The sequence below is a fragment of the Stenella coeruleoalba genome (assembly GCF_951394435.1).
Source record: "Stenella coeruleoalba genome assembly, chromosome: X".
Lineage (NCBI taxonomy): Eukaryota > Metazoa > Chordata > Mammalia > Artiodactyla > Delphinidae > Stenella > Stenella coeruleoalba.
Genome location: NC_137152.1, coordinates 97,522,338 through 97,539,874, shown reverse-complemented (window position 1 = coordinate 97,539,874; position 17,537 = coordinate 97,522,338). Strand labels below are relative to the sequence as shown.

Sequence of the window (17,537 nt, the reverse complement as noted above, 5' to 3'; positions counted from 1 at the left end):
AAATTTTTAGAAAACATGATGAATTTATAATCATTACGGAAATTCTCCTTCATGGCTATTGTGAATTTTATCAGATACTATGTTACACTACAATGAGACTTCTAGCAGCAAGAATGGGTTTTAGTTTTAAGTGGGAGAAAAGGAAATTAATATAAGCTATTTGTCATCAGGAGAGACTACCTTTAAAAATCAAATAGCTCCCACAATGCCATTTCGAACATATGTCAAAGGCAAGGAAAGATGATCTGCTGTCTCAGGTGTCCACTTGGCTGTGTCCCAACTGAAGAAAAAGAATTCAGGTGCTACCAGGGTAACATGAAATAAAACAGAAACAGAACTGGTGGGAGTGGCCCCCTGAAGTTCTTAGGTTTCTATGTTCAGAGTAAAGATTACCCTACCCACAAAACGATCATTGATGACATCATTTATGATGCCTTTGCCCTTCAGTTGGCACTGCACAGGCACCGCTTGGTTCTTCACTACATCTGTAAAGTGCATTGCCACCAGCGGGGAGGTGTAGTTAACCTGTAGGTGGAAGAACAATGAATTCTAAGTGTCAGGAGGGGAGGGTATGTAGGGGACGGCAATAGGATGGAAGTGATCAGATAATCAGTGCAGGAGGATGGAACAACCTCCACAAAAGGAACTGAGTAAATCCTATGATGCCAAGTCACAAATGGCTAAAGCAACTGACATGCTCTCTCTGCCCTGGGACAGTGGAGAAATGACATATTTCTCTCATAAGTCAGTGTCAGTTGTCTGATTGTCCTCTGGGGAAAACCAATTCTAGCTCAGCGTGATATGATTTTCTAGATATCAGACCATGAATCAAACCAGAACTAGTATTTATCAAGTCTCCATGCTGGAGATGAAGTTTTCACTGCCCCAAGTCTCTAAGTGGGAGAAACAGGAAAGTGATTATTTGGGCATAATTTAGTGCAATGGCAAGTGATTTGTCTGCTCCTGGCTCTGCCACTAATTAGCTATGTGACCTTGGGCAAGTCACTTCCTCTCTCTGAACCCTAATCTCTCCATCTGTAAACTGAAGGAGTTAGGCCAGATGTGTCTGAGATTCCTCCAGATTTGGAAAGGAGCGGTTGGGATAGGAATTGGTAGAGGGAACTCCTAGTCTGGGCCAGCAGCTATTCACCCCTTTGCTACTACCTGCTGCTCCCTAATTCTCATAGATCCCAGCCAGCCCTTCCTTTGTCTCTGAGCCCTTTCTGACAGCAAAGACTGAAGGGAATACAGACTTACGTGAGTCAGTTTGCCATAGTAAGGGTAGTAACGGAGGTCAAAAGAAGCCGACTCTGGGTAGTAATTGATGGATCGGATGTCGTTTTCATCACCTCTCTGTAAGTAAAAGCAAGTACATATCAGGTGCTGGGTCACTCAGTGAGTTGGAGCCTGAGCTAAAGGGGCTTGTGTCCCAGGTGAAATCACTGTGTGACCCACAACTGTCTCAGGAAGACCACGAAAGCAGAATGGGGCATAGCTCAGCCCAGACTTATCCCCAGAGGAGTGTTTCCAGGGAGAGACTGTGCTTTGGCTTTTCAGTGCAAAGAACACTGAATAGAAGGCCCAGACCACGGAGGCTGAAGGTTCTCAGTATGGCTCTATGCTGGCTCCTAGGGGACCCAGGCAGAAGGGCTCCAAAGGGCTTGCAGTACCCAGTGTTGCTCTGGCAAGAGGGCCTACCATGCCAGCACCTCTCCAAAGAATCACACTGGTCCTGGTACCCAGTCTTGGACTTTGGAGCTGAGGCAGGTGTAAGTTGGAACATGCCTAGTAAATCCCACTCCACAACAACGTGCACACGGTGTGCTCATTTCTGGTTGAGGTCAGACCCAGTGCACAGGGACCTGATGCATAGGGACACAGCCTGTAGTTGGCTCACCTAAATGCACGTCTCTGACCACATTCTCTGAGGTGCTTAATTACAGGAGGTGGGGTCAGGAGGATAAGCAAGGGGGGAAATGATTAAATAAACAAGTCTACCCTAATCATATCATGTCGGGTAGGGGACTGCCCATTCTGCCCATGCGTTAGGCTTGCCCTAAATAGCAGAGGTCTAGAGGTTACTGGGGGCAAATAGTGCATCACTACTAGCAAATCACTCGGGTCATGTGATTACTTCTATCGATATAGTATAATGGCTCTTAGTATAAACTGAGCTCTCCTTAATTTATTCTAATAATTACCTCATCATGCTTGATTTCCACAAGTGGGTGTGGATTTGACCAGTGTTGATTATTATACAATGTATAATGATTCAGTGTTTTTTTTTTTAAAGGACAGTTCTCAGCAAGGTTCGCCGTAAGCTGAAAAATGAATGGCTTTCACTAGGGAACTATAAGCAGGACTCAATCCAATTAATATGCTGGTTTAAGACTTTATGGTTTATTTATATATTCTTGTAAAAAGTAATGAAATTCATTTTTTTGTGAATGGTGTGTGGAATCAGTTCCACCAGTTTGCAGTCACACCTCACGTGTGTATGTTTATACATGCTCACATATATGTGACCAGAATGAATGTCCTTCCTACCTTGTTCACCTAGCAAGCACTGCCTGACCTTTCAAAGCTCAACTTCAGTGTCACCACCTCTCATGTGGAACTAACCTTTCCCTCTTTAATGTCTTGACTGCACCTTTTTATTTTTTTTTTGCGGTACGCGGGCCTCTCACTGCTGCGGCCTCTCCCGTTGCGGAGCGCAGACTCCGGACACGCAGGCTCAGCGGCCATGGCTCACGGGCCCAGCTGCTCCGCGGCATGTGGGATCTTCCCGGACCGGGGCACGAACCCGTGTCCCCTGCATCGGCAGGCAGACTCTCAACCACTGCGCCACCAGGGAAGCCCCACACTGCACCTTTCATAGCACCTGTATTACTTGATGGCCCTGATTTCAGAGACGGAATCATATTTATCTTGGCACCCCCAACACCTAGCAAAGTACCTGGTACTTAATAAGTGATCCATAAATTCTTGCTGAATGTGAACTATTGACTGAATAAATGCTGCCTTTTGCTGCTTTCTGATCTGCCACTATCAAGACTGGAGTTTTGAGCAGCATTTCTGGTACTGAGAATGGGGTTACCCGGCTTCACACATTTGCAAGACAACCGTCCAGGACTGGGGGTGTAGTAGGTGTTACCAAACAGGAGGGAGCTACTGCCAACTTTAAGAAGCAAACCCCAGCAAACCCAAGATCTTTGTAGGCTTTTTCCTACAAAGGAGCTAATTGGCACAAATGAGATAGGAGTTAATGGTCCCTTGAAGGACAGTTAATTAGCATATTAATGGAGTTCTGTTTATACTTCCCTTGTAGTCATTTGTTATTGCAACACCCAGTGCCACTGGTCATTGCTGCAAAAAGTGAAATCAGTTTTATTTATTTATTTATTTTTGTATTGCTATATATGTTATATTGTAAAATATGTCAAAGAGTATGGAGGCTACACACACACACACACACACACACACACACACACACACACACACACACACACACACACACACACACACACACGATTTAAAGAAGAAGAAAATTGACCCCTGAAGACCTCCACCCAAGTTAAGAAACAGATCAGAGCCTGTCTTTCCACAAACACTACCTCACTTTTGTGATATCATTCCCTTGCTTTTTTTTTGTGAAATCAGTTTTAAAAGCAGGGACTAATGACTCTAATGAAAGCTGCTTGTTTAGTTCAAAGAAACAAGTAATTAGAGCAAAAGTGTAAACAGAATTTCCGTTAATGACTTGGCACATTGTTGTTTCCTGCTGTGGCTCTCAGCTGAGGTTCAGTCTTTGGCTTTCACAGGTATAAATCAGCACACACACACACAAACACTACACACACGAATACACATGAATGGAATGCTTTCTGGAAACAGGGAGGCCTGAAGGTATAAATGGAGGTGTAGTTATGAAAAGATTAACCCTTTCCCTAACCCTTAGGAAACCATCCATGGTAAAGCCCTTGGAAGGGACGACCCACCCTTTTGCATGAAACAGATGTGCTAACAGTACTTACTCAAAAGGGCACTTTACCTGAACTTTGCAGGAAACCTTCACAGGGTCTCCAGGCTCAGGACGAAAGCCAACAATCTAGCAAAAGAAAACCAGCGTGTTTTTAAAAAACAAAAACCAAAACAGATTTGACAGTAAAAATATGGCTTTTCTAAATCCCCCTTGAGTTGTCCTTCCTTTAGGCATAAACATGATCTATTTTGCCCTCTCAGAAATGTTACAGAAAGCAGAAAATGCAAAGTATCTTCTGAGCTGCTCAGCTCAGCTTACTTCTTATTTTATTTGTGCCTGATATTCATACAGTGGTAACTGCAGCAGGATTACCCTGAAAATGTAAAGAACGTACTGGGTCAAGAGGAGTGTGCCTGGTAAGGCTCTGCCACACCTGAGGCATGGCAGGAGAGAAGGAAAATGCATTTCTTGTGATATAAGAATTGTCCCAGGCTTCCCTGGTGGCGCAGTGGTTGAGAGTCTGCCTGCTAATGCAGGGGACACGGGTTCATGCCCCAGTCCAGGAAGATCCCACATGCCGCGGAGCGGCTGGGCCCGTGAGCCATGGCCGCTGAGCCTGCACGTCCGGAGCCTGTGCTCCGCAACGGGAGAGGCCACAACAGTGAGAGGCCCGCGTACCGCAAAAAAAATTTTTTTAAATAATAAAATAAATAAAAAAATAAGAATTGTCCCCCATGCCACCCCCATGTCAGTCCCCTGTTCCAAACAGCTCAAGATCTCATTCCTGACAGAGCATCAAAGGTTTAGGGGTGCTGGAGAAGAATCAAAATAGAAAGTGTTCAGGGAGAAAAGGAATTATTGCTTGGTAGTTTTATCTGGTTGTTTGTATTAGTGACACTCTTGGTAAAAATGGCCAAACTTACAGTGTATGAAGACAGAGCCCAAAGAGAAATGTAGCGGCCAGAGCCTTCCTACCCAACTCATCCACTTATCATAGACAGAGTGACAAGGGCCAATATACCCGGTTCATCTTTAGAAGGATGCAGGGCTGTCCAGTAGAGTAGCCAAAAGTAGGGTCCTCCAGGCCAGAGCAGTTCTTCAGGAAGGAGCGCTTAAATTGGCAGGCCTTCTTGTCCTCATCCTCATCACCATCTTGGATGAAGTATTGGCCCGGGGGGCAATCTACGTTCATTTCCTCTTGAAGACTGTCGTTATAACCTAAAGTGTGGGCGGCAAAGGGTCATGTTAGATAGGTACTACAGAGGAAGGCCATGTTTTCAGTAGTTCTCTTCCCTAGTTTCCTTTCTCCAGGAACTTGCTTGTGCTCCTCTGAAAGCCCACTCAGTTTGTCCTAGGGCCTGTGACCTGGCATCAGGTGCCCAAGGCCCTTCATCAGCAACATCCCTCCAAGAAGCCTTCTGGGCTGGTCCCCTCAGCCCACTTTGATTGCTTGTCCCCTTGCTTTTCATTCCCTTGAACTTCTTCGATATCTGTCTCTGGATTGTATGTTTATCGCTTTATAACTTTTCTCTATTTTTCATTATTTCTTTTCTGATACGGTAAATTGTAAACTTGGAGGGCTGCCTTTCCTACTTCTGGGAGAGGAATAGGCAAAATAGTAGATGGATTTTGGAAGAAGGATTGAATCATATCGAGGCATGGCATATATAAGGAGGCAAAGCCCCTGGGTTAAATATCTTTAAGTTCAGCCTAGGGAAACATCTCTCTTTGAGGTCAATGAGAGGCACCCGATGCAAGACAGTGAAGAGTGTGTGTTGTGGGACAGGAGGAAGGGGGAGGACAAAGAGGAGGAGATAAACCAGCTCCTCATTCTTTACAGAGGGAAGTTAGCACTGCAAAATAGAAGCTTAGGTTGAAAGACAGAAAACAATGACAACCATAGGGTCTCCACTGAGAGGGTGAGGGGGTGAGATCTTGTCTACTGAGACCTGAGGCACTCAGAGTTAGTGTCCCTTTACACTGGATGGAATTTAACATGTGCCCAAGGTACATATATCAGGGAGAGAGCTGAAAAGGGCTATCTGTGAGCTGACTCTTTGGGCTACTAGATGCCAGAGAACTGGGCTTTAGAAATTACTGCATTATTTCCAGTTTGGTTCTAAATGATGGAATCCAGTTAGTCCTGTTAGATCCAGCCCCCATGCATTCATGTTCCAAGTAGCTCAGTTTTTTAGAGGAGATTGTGCACCTACAATCCACCAGTGTTGAAACTCCAAACGTAACTGGGAATTTTAAATCTATTCTAATTATGGCTAAGCCTTTATTTGTCCTTTGACAAAGCTACATTCAATTCAAGGTTTTGTTTTAATCTCTCTCTCTCTCTTTTTTTTTTTTGAGAGTAAACTATGTTCAAATAGCAACTTTCTAAATAGAAGCTCTAATCATGTGCTCCTTGTTTCTCTTGAGGTAGTTCCATTAAAAATACTGTGACATGGACATGACCCTTATTGCAAAATCCCTGTCCTCATGGGAATGAAATTGATACTCTGGGATGTCTATTTCAGAGATGTGTTCCTTTTTAACAGGGCATATTATCTACACTTAGGAAGTAAAAAACCCAATGCTTTTCCTAATGTTCCCCACCTGTGTCATCAGGTCAGAACTGATATTTCTGCATCTACTACCTTCTCAGAGGAATTTCCTCGCCAGAGATTCTGGCAGTACATTTGCAATAGCTCACAAACATTTTGAAAGAAAAGAAGATATTGTACTGCCTATGATGCCCAAAACATTTTGGGGAACCAAAAGTGGAACTACATGGATTCAAAAAGAACCCAGCCCCTCTAATTTTACAGGTGAGGAATCTGAAGCTCAGATTTAAGCAAGATGACACTGAGCATTACCAATACAAAGCTGAGTTTCTAACTCCTGGTCATATGGCAGCAACAAAGAATTATGAAAAGCAGAACTTCTCGAGCTTTAATGGACATACAGATCACCTGCGGATCCCCATTCAGCAGGTCTGGGTGGAGCCTGAGATTCTGCCTTTCCAACAAACTCCCAAGTGACGCTGATGGGTCACACTTTGAGTAGCAAGGGTGTCGAGAACAGAAACAAGGGTTTAAATTTAACACTACTGCTACTGGGAGACTTTGATCACATTTCTTCTCCTTTCTGAGCCTTAGTTCCCCCAATGGGGACGATAGACTCTGCTATGCAGGGTTAAAGTTCAGTGACAACATTTACACATTTAAATAACACTTCCTATCACATAAGAGAATCCTCTTAATTTAGTGCACATTCTGTTGGCCACCCCCATCACCCCACTTCAGCCAGGCCAGGGAAACCAAACCTGGCTTTTTTTCCACAAATAATAGGTGCAGTAAACCCATGGGGGCTCCTCTTTGATAGCTGGATAAATACAGAGACTGTGTGCTCTGTGTTTAACCTTAACCAAGCTGCTACCTCAGTTTTCACCCTGTGTAAGGGCTTCTCAGAAAGCCATTCATTCACCCCTGAAAATGTATCTGATGATGCTATAGAAAACACTTGCTATCAAAATGTTGGAGTGAGTGCCACCCAGAGATTCTTCCTCTAACTCCCTTTTGGACTGCTATTTAAATGAAGACACTTTTTCTCCTCCTTTAAGATGGATCATCTCCAAGAAATGAATTCTCTTACCTTGAGAAAACATAGGAGGCAAGAATCTTCCTGTTCTGGAGAACACTCTTCTTTTCTCACCACTACCTCCCCCCGAATTATCTTTTTTTTTTTTTTTTTTTTTTTTTTTTTTTTTTTGCGGTATGCGGGCCTCTCACTGCTGTGGCCTCTCCCGTTGCGGAGCACAGACTCCGGACGCGCAGGCCCAGTGGCCATGGCCCACAGGCCCAGCAGCTCCGCAGCATGTGGGATCCTCCCGGACCGGGGCACGAACCCCCGTCCCCTGCATCGGCAGGTGGATTCCCAACCACTGCGCCACCAGGGAAGCCCCCGAATTATCTTTTATAATTGATCATTATTGAGCCATCTGGATGTGCCCAGGACATAACTAGGTGCTATAGGGTGTTCAGGAGGAGAAAACAAGTTCTCTGCCCCAATGAACTTATCATCTTACTGGCTTATATGCTTGCAAGGCAACATACAATCACAAACCACAGCAGTTTTGATTGTATCTGCAGGTGCTGAGGGGGATGCATGGTAAGGAAAAACCAGAATGGGCAGTGCTAGTAAGACTGGGATTTCTGAGCCAAGTGAATTTTGAATTTTGAGTTCCCACCCATCACCTTTCCAAAGAGATTCTCACCATTCAGAGGAACTTACCCTGGAGAAAGCCATTTAGACTAATCACATAATGCTGCCAAGTGTCAGGTTCAGAAACGTTGAAGTTGAAGTTAAGGCTATGGGCGAAGGGTCTGATCATAACTCCTGGCAATGAAAACAGGTCTTGGATATATTAACCCATTCTTGGGATAATTTTTTTGTATCGATTCCCATGAAACCATTTCCCCCCAGGCAATCAAAATGAAAAGGACCATAATTTGCTAAGTACCATTTTACTTTTACTCTTAATAATTGAATCCCTAAGTCATTACCGGGAAGAGCCAAAGTTAATTGAAGCTGAACATGCTGTGCAAGCAGATTTCTGTCCAGCAAGTTCTGACAGCACAGGGTATTTGGGCACTCACCAGGAGGCTTCACCCTCTCAGTGAAGGTCGGCATGTAAGGACTGATGGTCAGAAATAGCGTGTACATGCAGAGGGTGATCACAGCGGCCAGGGAAGCATAGAAGAAGAAGTAAATGACTAAGATCAGGCCTGCAGAACAATCACAGATGAGGGTGGTCAGTGCTGGCCAACAAGCCCTGCCTCTGCATTTGAACTCATGAACCAGAACCAACCCAAGCACGTGACATGGCTTTTTGTTTAATTCCCCAGATTCAGCATGTCCTTGCTTATTCAGGTTTCACCAATTTGAAATTGGTGAGAATTGCGTCAGAGGTCTGATTGCAGTTTACCTTTACAGCATCTCCGATGGAAGGGCTTGCTGAGCAAATGATGACCGTGAACGAGATTACAGGGGCGTGGAGTTTAAAGTACTGCAGAGGGCAAATTGCCTGGGAGTCCTCTGGGCAATGGTTGATGTCCTAAGTACAAATCATTCTTCGCTATTCATTAAAGTAGGTGCCCTAAAGAGTCCTAGCAGCTTGGTTCCAGTGATTATATGTATTTGCAAGTGATGAAAACAGCATTTCTTTTCACATAGCCTATAATTCAAACCTTTGATTCGTTTCCACTGGGTGTGCCTCTAATGAAGGCAAAGTGAGGTTTCACTTTACGTATTTCAAATCTTCTTTATCTTTGGCAAAACTCTAAGTGACTCTGCTTTTCAAAAAGAACACTGACGCAGGATGGGGAAGGGAAGAGGGGCAAACTGTACTTTATTACTGACACCTGCTACCTGTGAGCTCAGCCTGTGAGCTATAAGTTATAGTACCTCCTGGCACCCCCGATTCCTCACAGGTAAAATGGGGATAAGTTCAGCACTTACCTCATATTCTGATCAATATCCCTAACACTATCTGAAATTCAGCCTTTCCTTACATCCTGTCCTGACTCTACCACTTCCTAACTGTTTAATCTTAGACATGCTATTTACCTCTCTGGGCCTCAATTTCCTCATCTGTAAGATGAGGATAATAATAGTACTTACTTCTTAACATTGAATAATGCATATAAATAGCACAGCACAGAGCCTGGCATATACTAAGTGCTCTGTAAGTGGCAGTCTTCATCATTGTTATTAATATTATTATTGCCATAGGACCAGAAGCACAGTTGTGTGAATTCTTCCTCTGTGGGCTGGATTAGCACTAGGTTTGCCCCAGGATTAGGCAGCACAGAATGAGTGAATGAGCATGAGATTGCTGCTGAGAAGCTCTTTCAAGTCCTCCTTGGGGCTCTCTCAGAAAATAATATCTAGCTCCACTCACAGCGGTGACATGATGTCAGAGCTACAGATTTGAACTGAATCATGAACCAGAAACTGGAACAAACCACATAGCTTTGCTGTACCCCAAACCAAATCCAAATATTAATTTTTTATAAGCAGATATTCATTTTAATTATTATTTATTTATTAAATATTAAATTTTAAGTTGAACCATGAACCAAATAAAATGAACCAAAAAAAATAGAAAAAAAGGAGTAGGGAAAAGGAGAAAAAAATTCTTACTAATCTAACTAGAAGTGAACCTTTATGTTTTATAAGATGAACTAAAGCAGAACTGGAATATGAACACATTGATTCAGTTGGAGTCCCTGGAGAAGAAACAGCAGCACCTCGTGTGCTTGTGATACTTGGCTGCTGCCCGCCTGCTGTCCTGATGGGATGTGCCCTGTGACTCCTCCTCCAACCCTCTACCCCCATCCCCATCCTGGGAACCGATCAACAGCTGGAGCCATCCTGGGGGACCAGAAGGCTCAGTTTCATGGATGAGAGGAAAGCAATAGAATACAGGTACATTCCCCTGGAGATATCTTCCTTCTTGCCCAGGATGTGTGGCCAGGAAGCTGTAGATGGGAGAAGGGCACTAGCAAGGAGTCCCCTCAGCTTTGCCCAGGAGTCTGTGCCCTGGAGTCTGTGATAGGCTAACTGTCTCAGCTACACCACCCCCTGGCCCCGGCAAAACCAAGCACTGTACCCACCTGAACCCATTGATCCCTCCAACCCTTTCTGCTCCAAATGTCCAAGTTTTACTTGGGCTGTTCCTCTAGGTAATCCAGGGTTTTCTCCTGAATGTCCCACCCAAGTTTGGATAGACCATTATATCTTGAATAGACTAGGTACCCACGATCCCAACTCTTCAGTCCTTCCACTAAAACACCCCATCAGGTCCTGAGGCCCTATCCATCAGGGCCTTGCTCATTGCTAGAGTTCATGAAGACAGCATGATGTTCTGGCAAGAGAATGAACTCCAGTGTTCATCCAAGCTGGGTTTGAATCCCAGTACTGCCACTTTATTAACTGTGTGACTTTAGATAAGTTACTTACCCTCTCTAAGCCTCAGTTTCTGCATCTGTAAAATGGGGATAATAATATTACTACCTCATATAGTTCTTGTCAGTACCCAATAAAATAACATAAAGCTCCTAAGAATAGAAGTTGCCCAGCTATCAGAGGAAAAGCCCAGACTATAATAATAGGCTGGGTGAATATGTTGGTCATTTTGATGTCCAGGCTGGGACAGTGTTAGTAAGTGCTAAGTGGCACCTAGTTCTCAAGCAGGAGGGCAGCAAGGCATGTGGCGGCCTAGGCATTAGCATCACTATTTGCCCTTTGCCCAGGGGTAGCCCGGGCTCTCCTTAGACCCGCTACCCCGAGGCCTGGATACGGCCTACCGTGCAGTGTCCCCACTGCCATATATTCCCTGGGCACTTGAACCTTCCTCCCTCATCCCCACTTGTTGGCCTATGGATTGTTCTCCGCAGGCGCAGTTGGGATCAGCTCATCTGGTTAAGTTCCAATGGCTGGCTGTTTAAGGGTTAACGTAGGGCTCCCTCTCCCAGAATCACACTTGCATTTCACAAGGCCTGTTTTTCCAGTCCTCTTTAGGCAAGGGAGAAACAGCTGTGCCCCCTTTTGGAGCCCCAGTGAGTGTCCAGCATTTGTCTGCAGCTTCCAGAACGTCGGAATGTTCCTTGAATGGTACATTTGTTCCAGTTGAGAGTTCGAGGGATGGGCAGGGGTGGGGCTGGGAACTGAAGAGGGGTGAAGGGAGGTGGGTGTTGTTCAGAGCCCCACACCTGCTATTGCTAATTCCAGGCAGCAGGGCTGGCTGTTTCACCCTGACTGAGCTGAATTAGAAACATAAACTACAAAGGAGGGAATTCTCAGCCAAAGGGGCCTTTAGAAGGCATGACCATCGACTTTAGCAACCTAGACCCTTGGCACTGGGGGACTCTTATTTTATCCATAGAGTTATCTATTGTTTTCTTCTGTGGGTTAACTGAATTCAAACCAGCGGCTGCTCTTTTCCTGGGATGTTCAGAGACTATGGCGAGTGTGAATTTTACCACAAGCTGAATCTCCTGATAAGGATCAGCATTAATAGTTCAAGAGGTGAGTAGGACCCTGGGAGAGGCGTGCTGGGGAAGCTGTGAAGTAAAGGTGGTGGCAGCATGTGGTACAAAGAGGAAATGCTGGGGACCGCAATTCTGCCATTGATCAAGCAATATGGGGACTCAGCTTTAAATTGCTAGAAATGATCCCTTTAACCCATTTCTCTCTATACACCATGGGATCGATCGCAAAGCACATGCAAGCTGGGGCCAGGGGCAGCCGTGGCTCTCCTTCACTGATATTACGAGGTGAAATGATGAGGCTGTACAAACCCTTGGTCAGGTTAGCAGGGTCTTGGGTCTCGTATCTTAGGAATAGTCTTCTGCATAGTACTTTGTACTTTACAATTTTAACATCTTATTGGAGCCTCAGGCTGATCCTGTGAGAGAGGTAAGGCAGATACTGTTTCCTTCATTAAGCAGGTGAGGAAACTGAGGCTCAGAGAAGATAAACGATGAGCCCAAAGTTACAGATAGAAAGTGACAGGGCTGGGGCTTCAAAGAAATCTGTACTTTTTCAACTCATTCTTACTGTCTCTCTGCACTGCAAATGCTATCGAGCCCAGTGTATTTCAGCTATACAATCAAGTTTGTTCACCCACTTGGGAGTTTGTTCTGATGAGATCTGCCCATTAATTTCCCTAGGCAGTGATCCTGTTACATGAAGTGCTAGAGAACTTTGCAGACAAGCCCATCCAACGTATGGTAAAGGAGTCCTGGACACCAAGCCAAAAGCAAAGGACACCCGACTGGGGCATTGGGACAACTGGGACTTACTCCAACTCTGACCTGTTCGGGCCAGAGACATCCTTTTCTCCGGATCCCACAGGTACTCGTTCACGATCTGCCATTTCCGCCACCAGGCACTGCCTGTTTCCTGAGCCTGACTCTCTTCCTCTTCCTTTTCCTCTTCTTCTTTCCCCTCCTCTTCTTCCTCCTCCTCCTCCTCCAAATCAGGTACCACCATCACCCGAGCCTCTTCTTCTGCTTCTTCCTCTTCATCTGCTAAGTAGTTCTGATTCACTTCATCCTGATCATCCTGAAACAGTGACAAAACACAATCCCCTTTTTGGAGAAGAAGATTTCCAATGGCACATCCCACCAGCCAAAATAAATGGAAAACGACTCAATATTTGGAGATGCTTCAGATGTCCACTTACCCATAAACATACCTGTTGTTACAAGAGGCAGATTTCTTTCTCTCAGTTCTTTTGCAGGAAATATCCTTTCTATGACCCATTTTGACCCAATATTCTTTCCATAGAGGTGCAAGTTTTATTATCGGCTTCAGGCATTTGGGCTGTTCCCCTAGGACTGCTCATGTCATTACTCTGTCCTGGGGCCTTGGCTTCCCACTTAACTTTGTCTGGCCTGTCAGGGCAGAGCTGAGCTCAACACTGGAGGATGGAGTAGTTTTAGACACTCGTGTCCGTGATGGCAAATTCTCAGTCCAAGCCAGCTTTGTCCTAACACCCTGTACACTTTCAGCTGCTCAACCTCACCATCCTAACTTGTGGCTAAAAATAGCCTGGGACAGACATCAGGAGGAGAGGCCAGCTGCTGTACCCCTCCTCAAAGCTTAGACTGCCTTCCCGACAGAAAACAAGAGATGGGGGCGTTACTTGCTGCTTCTCTGACTGTTGCCCACACTGGAACCTCCTCCTGCCTTAAGCAGGTTGGACAGACCACCTGAGGGCTGGCACGGCAACTGATACGTCATCTTCCCCCCACCAACCCCATACCCTAGGCAGAAGTCTGGGCACGCAGCAAATGCTCAGCACATATTTGTTGATTGACTGATTGCAGCCATTACTTGAGATCTGAAACTGTAATCTTCTCCGAGTGGTTCTAAGAAAATTAAACAAACAAACAAAAAACAACAACAAAAAAAAGAAAGACCCAGACTTCACCAAATGGTATTTCCAATGCCTCCCAGCCATGGGCTGGAGGGTTGGATCTTTGCTCTTTGTGGGTCTGAGGCCACCGTCCCTTCTCTCTGCTGTCCAAATCTGAAGAGTGGCGGGGCCTGTGCACCTGTTGGGGTTGGATGTGTCAAATGATAGAGGCCAGGGGCTCTGTGCTGCACCCTCCCTGCCTGATTCCTCAAAGGCCGTTTAGAGGACACTCAGCTAAAAGGGCTGCCATGGCCGGGGGGGAGGGTCAGAAAACTGGATTGTTCAGAATCAGTAAAAGTGATACAGCGTGACAAGGCTATACTCTCAGCATTCAGTCTGCCCGGCGCTATCTAGCTCTTGATTATAAGCACTCTTGAATCGCTCTCTAGTTTGTTCAAATGTACAGCTTTATGTCACGTGCCATATGAGCACTGACAGGGACCTTGAAGATTCACTTCTCCATGTGAGGCCCAGAGAGGGGACAGGATCTAGCCAAAATCACTCAGCAAGGTCATGATAGAGCTGACAGTCTCAGAACCATGCTTCCTGATACCCTGGACAATGTGATGCTTCTCACACTGAGCACAAGTGCCTAGAGGCGGTTTAGCAGAGGTGGTTTATGGAGGATGACGATGTGTTAGATTCTGCGTTCCCAAGAGACTGGAGGTGCTTATAGTCAAAGATTTCTAACTCTGACAAGGACTCACAGAGTAAGGCTTAGGAAAGTAAACCTCATCACTCAATGTTGAATGGATTCATAAATGTTCTTAAATCTCTTTCCCTTGTGTTTGAACATATGTACCCATTTGACCTCCAGAATGACATTCTGAGCACCCGGGGGCAGGGTCCATATTTTCTAACTCCTTGATGGGGAGCCCGCAGCTAGGTAACCAGCAGGTACTGAACAAACGTCAGTGATAACTGCCTGACTGAAAACTCCTGAACCAGAGCTCTGGGGGAATGCTCTCACAGAGCTTGCTGCTCTGGCCTCAGCGCTCATTTGGACTGTAGTGGGTAGTCATCATGGCCCCCAGAGAATCTAATGCAACTGAGAATCTCAGAGAATTTGAAGTATAACATTTCAACGTGGAGACATTTATATTCCCTTTATATTTTCTGGAAAACTTCCTTTTCTCTCCTTGTTGCCTGTTTGCCTGCCCTCCACCAAGGAGGCAGCTGGCTTTGGCCTCAGCCTGATCTTATTTGTAGATATGAGCTCTCACGATAATCCCATTAAAGATGGCTTGTCATTAAAGCTTTACCCTCCCGGGAAGAATTAACCTTCTCAGAGCTAATTTCCCCACGGCTCTCACACTGCCTGAGCTTCAGGAACCGCAAATATCTTTTCCCCTCTCCCCTGCTTCCAGGTATAGGAGAACCTCACGTTGTACAAGAGAGGCACTTTTGTGCAACTAACTATTTAACGGAATCCAGCAGGGAATCCTTTGGTAATGAGAGGGTCTGTTTTTGTCAGTTTCCTAAAGTGGCACTGCCCTCATGTGATAGTGTATGTGAGTGTGCTGGGGCCATCGTGTTGCCCTAAAAGGAAAGAGTCTGAAGGGCAGAAGGTGGCTCCATTTTGAGCACTCTAAATATATAAACATATAAACAAATATATAAACAAACAGTATGACCCGAAAGGTAAATTTGTGCCCTGCATTGAGTAACACCCTGTAAACATTCGAACAGTTGGTTAATTGTCAAAGAGACATTAGCACCCGATTATTCACTGCATCAAATAATTTCTTTTTAAATTTGATCAAGTAGCCCCTATAAAGAGCAAGTTCCCCTGATGCATTTAAAATCCAAACCAGTTGACAAATAATTGAAATTATACACAACGCTTTAGCAGCATTATAGAGAAAAGATGCGAAGTAAGGAATAGTTATGTATGCCCTACAGACTGTGACTGCTCTGAGACCTGGTAGGGACTTTGGGGATGTCAAAAGAGAGATTCTACAAACTGTGGCTGGAAAGTTACGAGAAGCCCTCCGCAGGTTGATACGGGGTTGGAGGAATTCGTGTCTGCCTCTGCTGGCTGTTGACAGTCTCCACTTAGCTCCCTGGTTATATAAGTGGACATTCCCCCCAAAAATGGATTAAGCTTTGTTTCTTCCTGGGGCCCAGATCACAACCCTCTCTGGGGGAGGTTTCAGAATATACCTCCCCGCAAAGAAAACTACTGCATGCGGCATATATTCATGATTTCTAGCAAAGTAAACGCAAAGAAACTTTGGGTTCAAAAAAATTTCTAATGCACCCTGGAGATAAATGGTGACATTGAAGTCGGGGTGCGTGAGTGTTGGGCAGGGCAGGGTGGCAGGCAGGGAGGCAATGGGTGGTGGAGAATCAGAGGGCTAGGGAGTGGCATGCTGCAAATATGATGGAAAGAGCACAGGATCAGAAGTCAGGAAACTTACATTCTCACTTTGGCTCTTCCAGTAACTTGCAAGTCACTCCTGTGCTCTGAGCCCCAGCAGCCTCCTTTACATAATGAGGGGTTCTGGAGAGATGATGTCTAGGACTGCTCCCAACTTCTATCTAGGATTCCATGCTTTTAGCCATCGTTTGGAATTTCTGCTTTAGAAAAGAGCAGCTGGGTTCCTAAGAAGCTACCACCCAAAGCGACTGAGACAGCTGGGTAGGCAGCGCCTTTCATTTCCTCTTCCCCTTCCCTTCTCTCTTGGCTAAATTTCTTGCTCTCGGAATGAAACCTCTATTCCCAGACTCCAAAAGGTCTGTTCAAATTCTAGACTCCCACGAAAAAATTTTAGAAGTCCCCCTTATTCTCTGGCATCTTCCCCTTCCCTTATGTTTGTTGCACAGGAAGAGGGGCTTCCTCTTTCAATCCAGCAATTTAGGGTGCAGTGGGGTACTGGGAGTCACTGCTCGAGCTTGAAACAATGGGCTTCCTTAAACTTCATTGTTCCTGCCCATCTTAAGGAGAAGCAGCCCTAAGCCACCACCTACACATCCCCCAACCCACCCCACTAAAAAGGGACAGCAAAATATTCTGCTCCCTGGGACTCACAAGTCTGTAGCGATAACCGTATGGAAAGGCCGGAGCCCTTCTGGACCGGAGCTGCCTTCTCATGGCTGTTCAGTGGGCAGAGACGCGGCAGAGGCAGGCAAGTGGCTGAGAGCTCTGGAGCTTCTGCTGGTACAGGAGACACTGGTTGCTGGGGATACTTGGCGCCTAGTAAAAGTGAACCCTCCTGGCATGAGCCCTTCCCCAAAATAATCTAACATGCCCCTCTCTCATTGGTTGGCCCCTTCCCTGAATCAAAGGAAAGCCCTTATGGAAAAGCAAGCTCATCATTACAGGGAGGGGGAGATATTCTGGGTCACGAGGATGAGCGACTCACCCCCCCGCCCCGAACTTCATGTCTCTTCTCACTCCCTGCTCTTCTCTAGCGCCTGAGCTACTATGGACCCAATGGAAATCTTAAGTTGTGTTCTTCTCAACTGAGAGTTGGATATCAGTGTGTGCAGGGGGTGGGGCGTGGGTGGGAGTTGGGGGTGAGGGGAGTTGGCCAAGAATAACTTTCTTTTTTCATAAGGCTGATCTCATGCAAAAGGATC

The 17,537-nt window shown here is 45.5% G+C and overlaps 1 protein-coding gene across 2 annotated transcripts; it reads right to left on the bottom strand.

The window, feature by feature from the left end:
- Positions 1-363: 363 nt before the first annotated feature.
- Positions 364-17,049, bottom strand: ATP1B4 (ATPase Na+/K+ transporting family member beta 4; the record flags this gene model as incomplete). 2 transcript variants are annotated; one of them, XM_079911438.1, is made up of 8 exons in its annotated part: positions 364-525; positions 1,258-1,353; positions 4,052-4,108; positions 5,004-5,200; positions 8,264-8,368; positions 8,629-8,757; positions 12,838-13,099; positions 16,987-17,049. In XM_079911438.1, 8 exons carry the CDS (start codon positions 17,047-17,049, stop codon positions 364-366), a joined length of 1,071 nt encoding a protein of 356 aa, XP_079767564.1. The 2 variants fall into 2 exon arrangements, with proteins under 2 accessions (XP_079767564.1, XP_079767565.1); XM_079911439.1 differs by having other exon boundaries at positions 12,850-13,099.
- Positions 17,050-17,537: the final 488 nt, after the last annotated feature.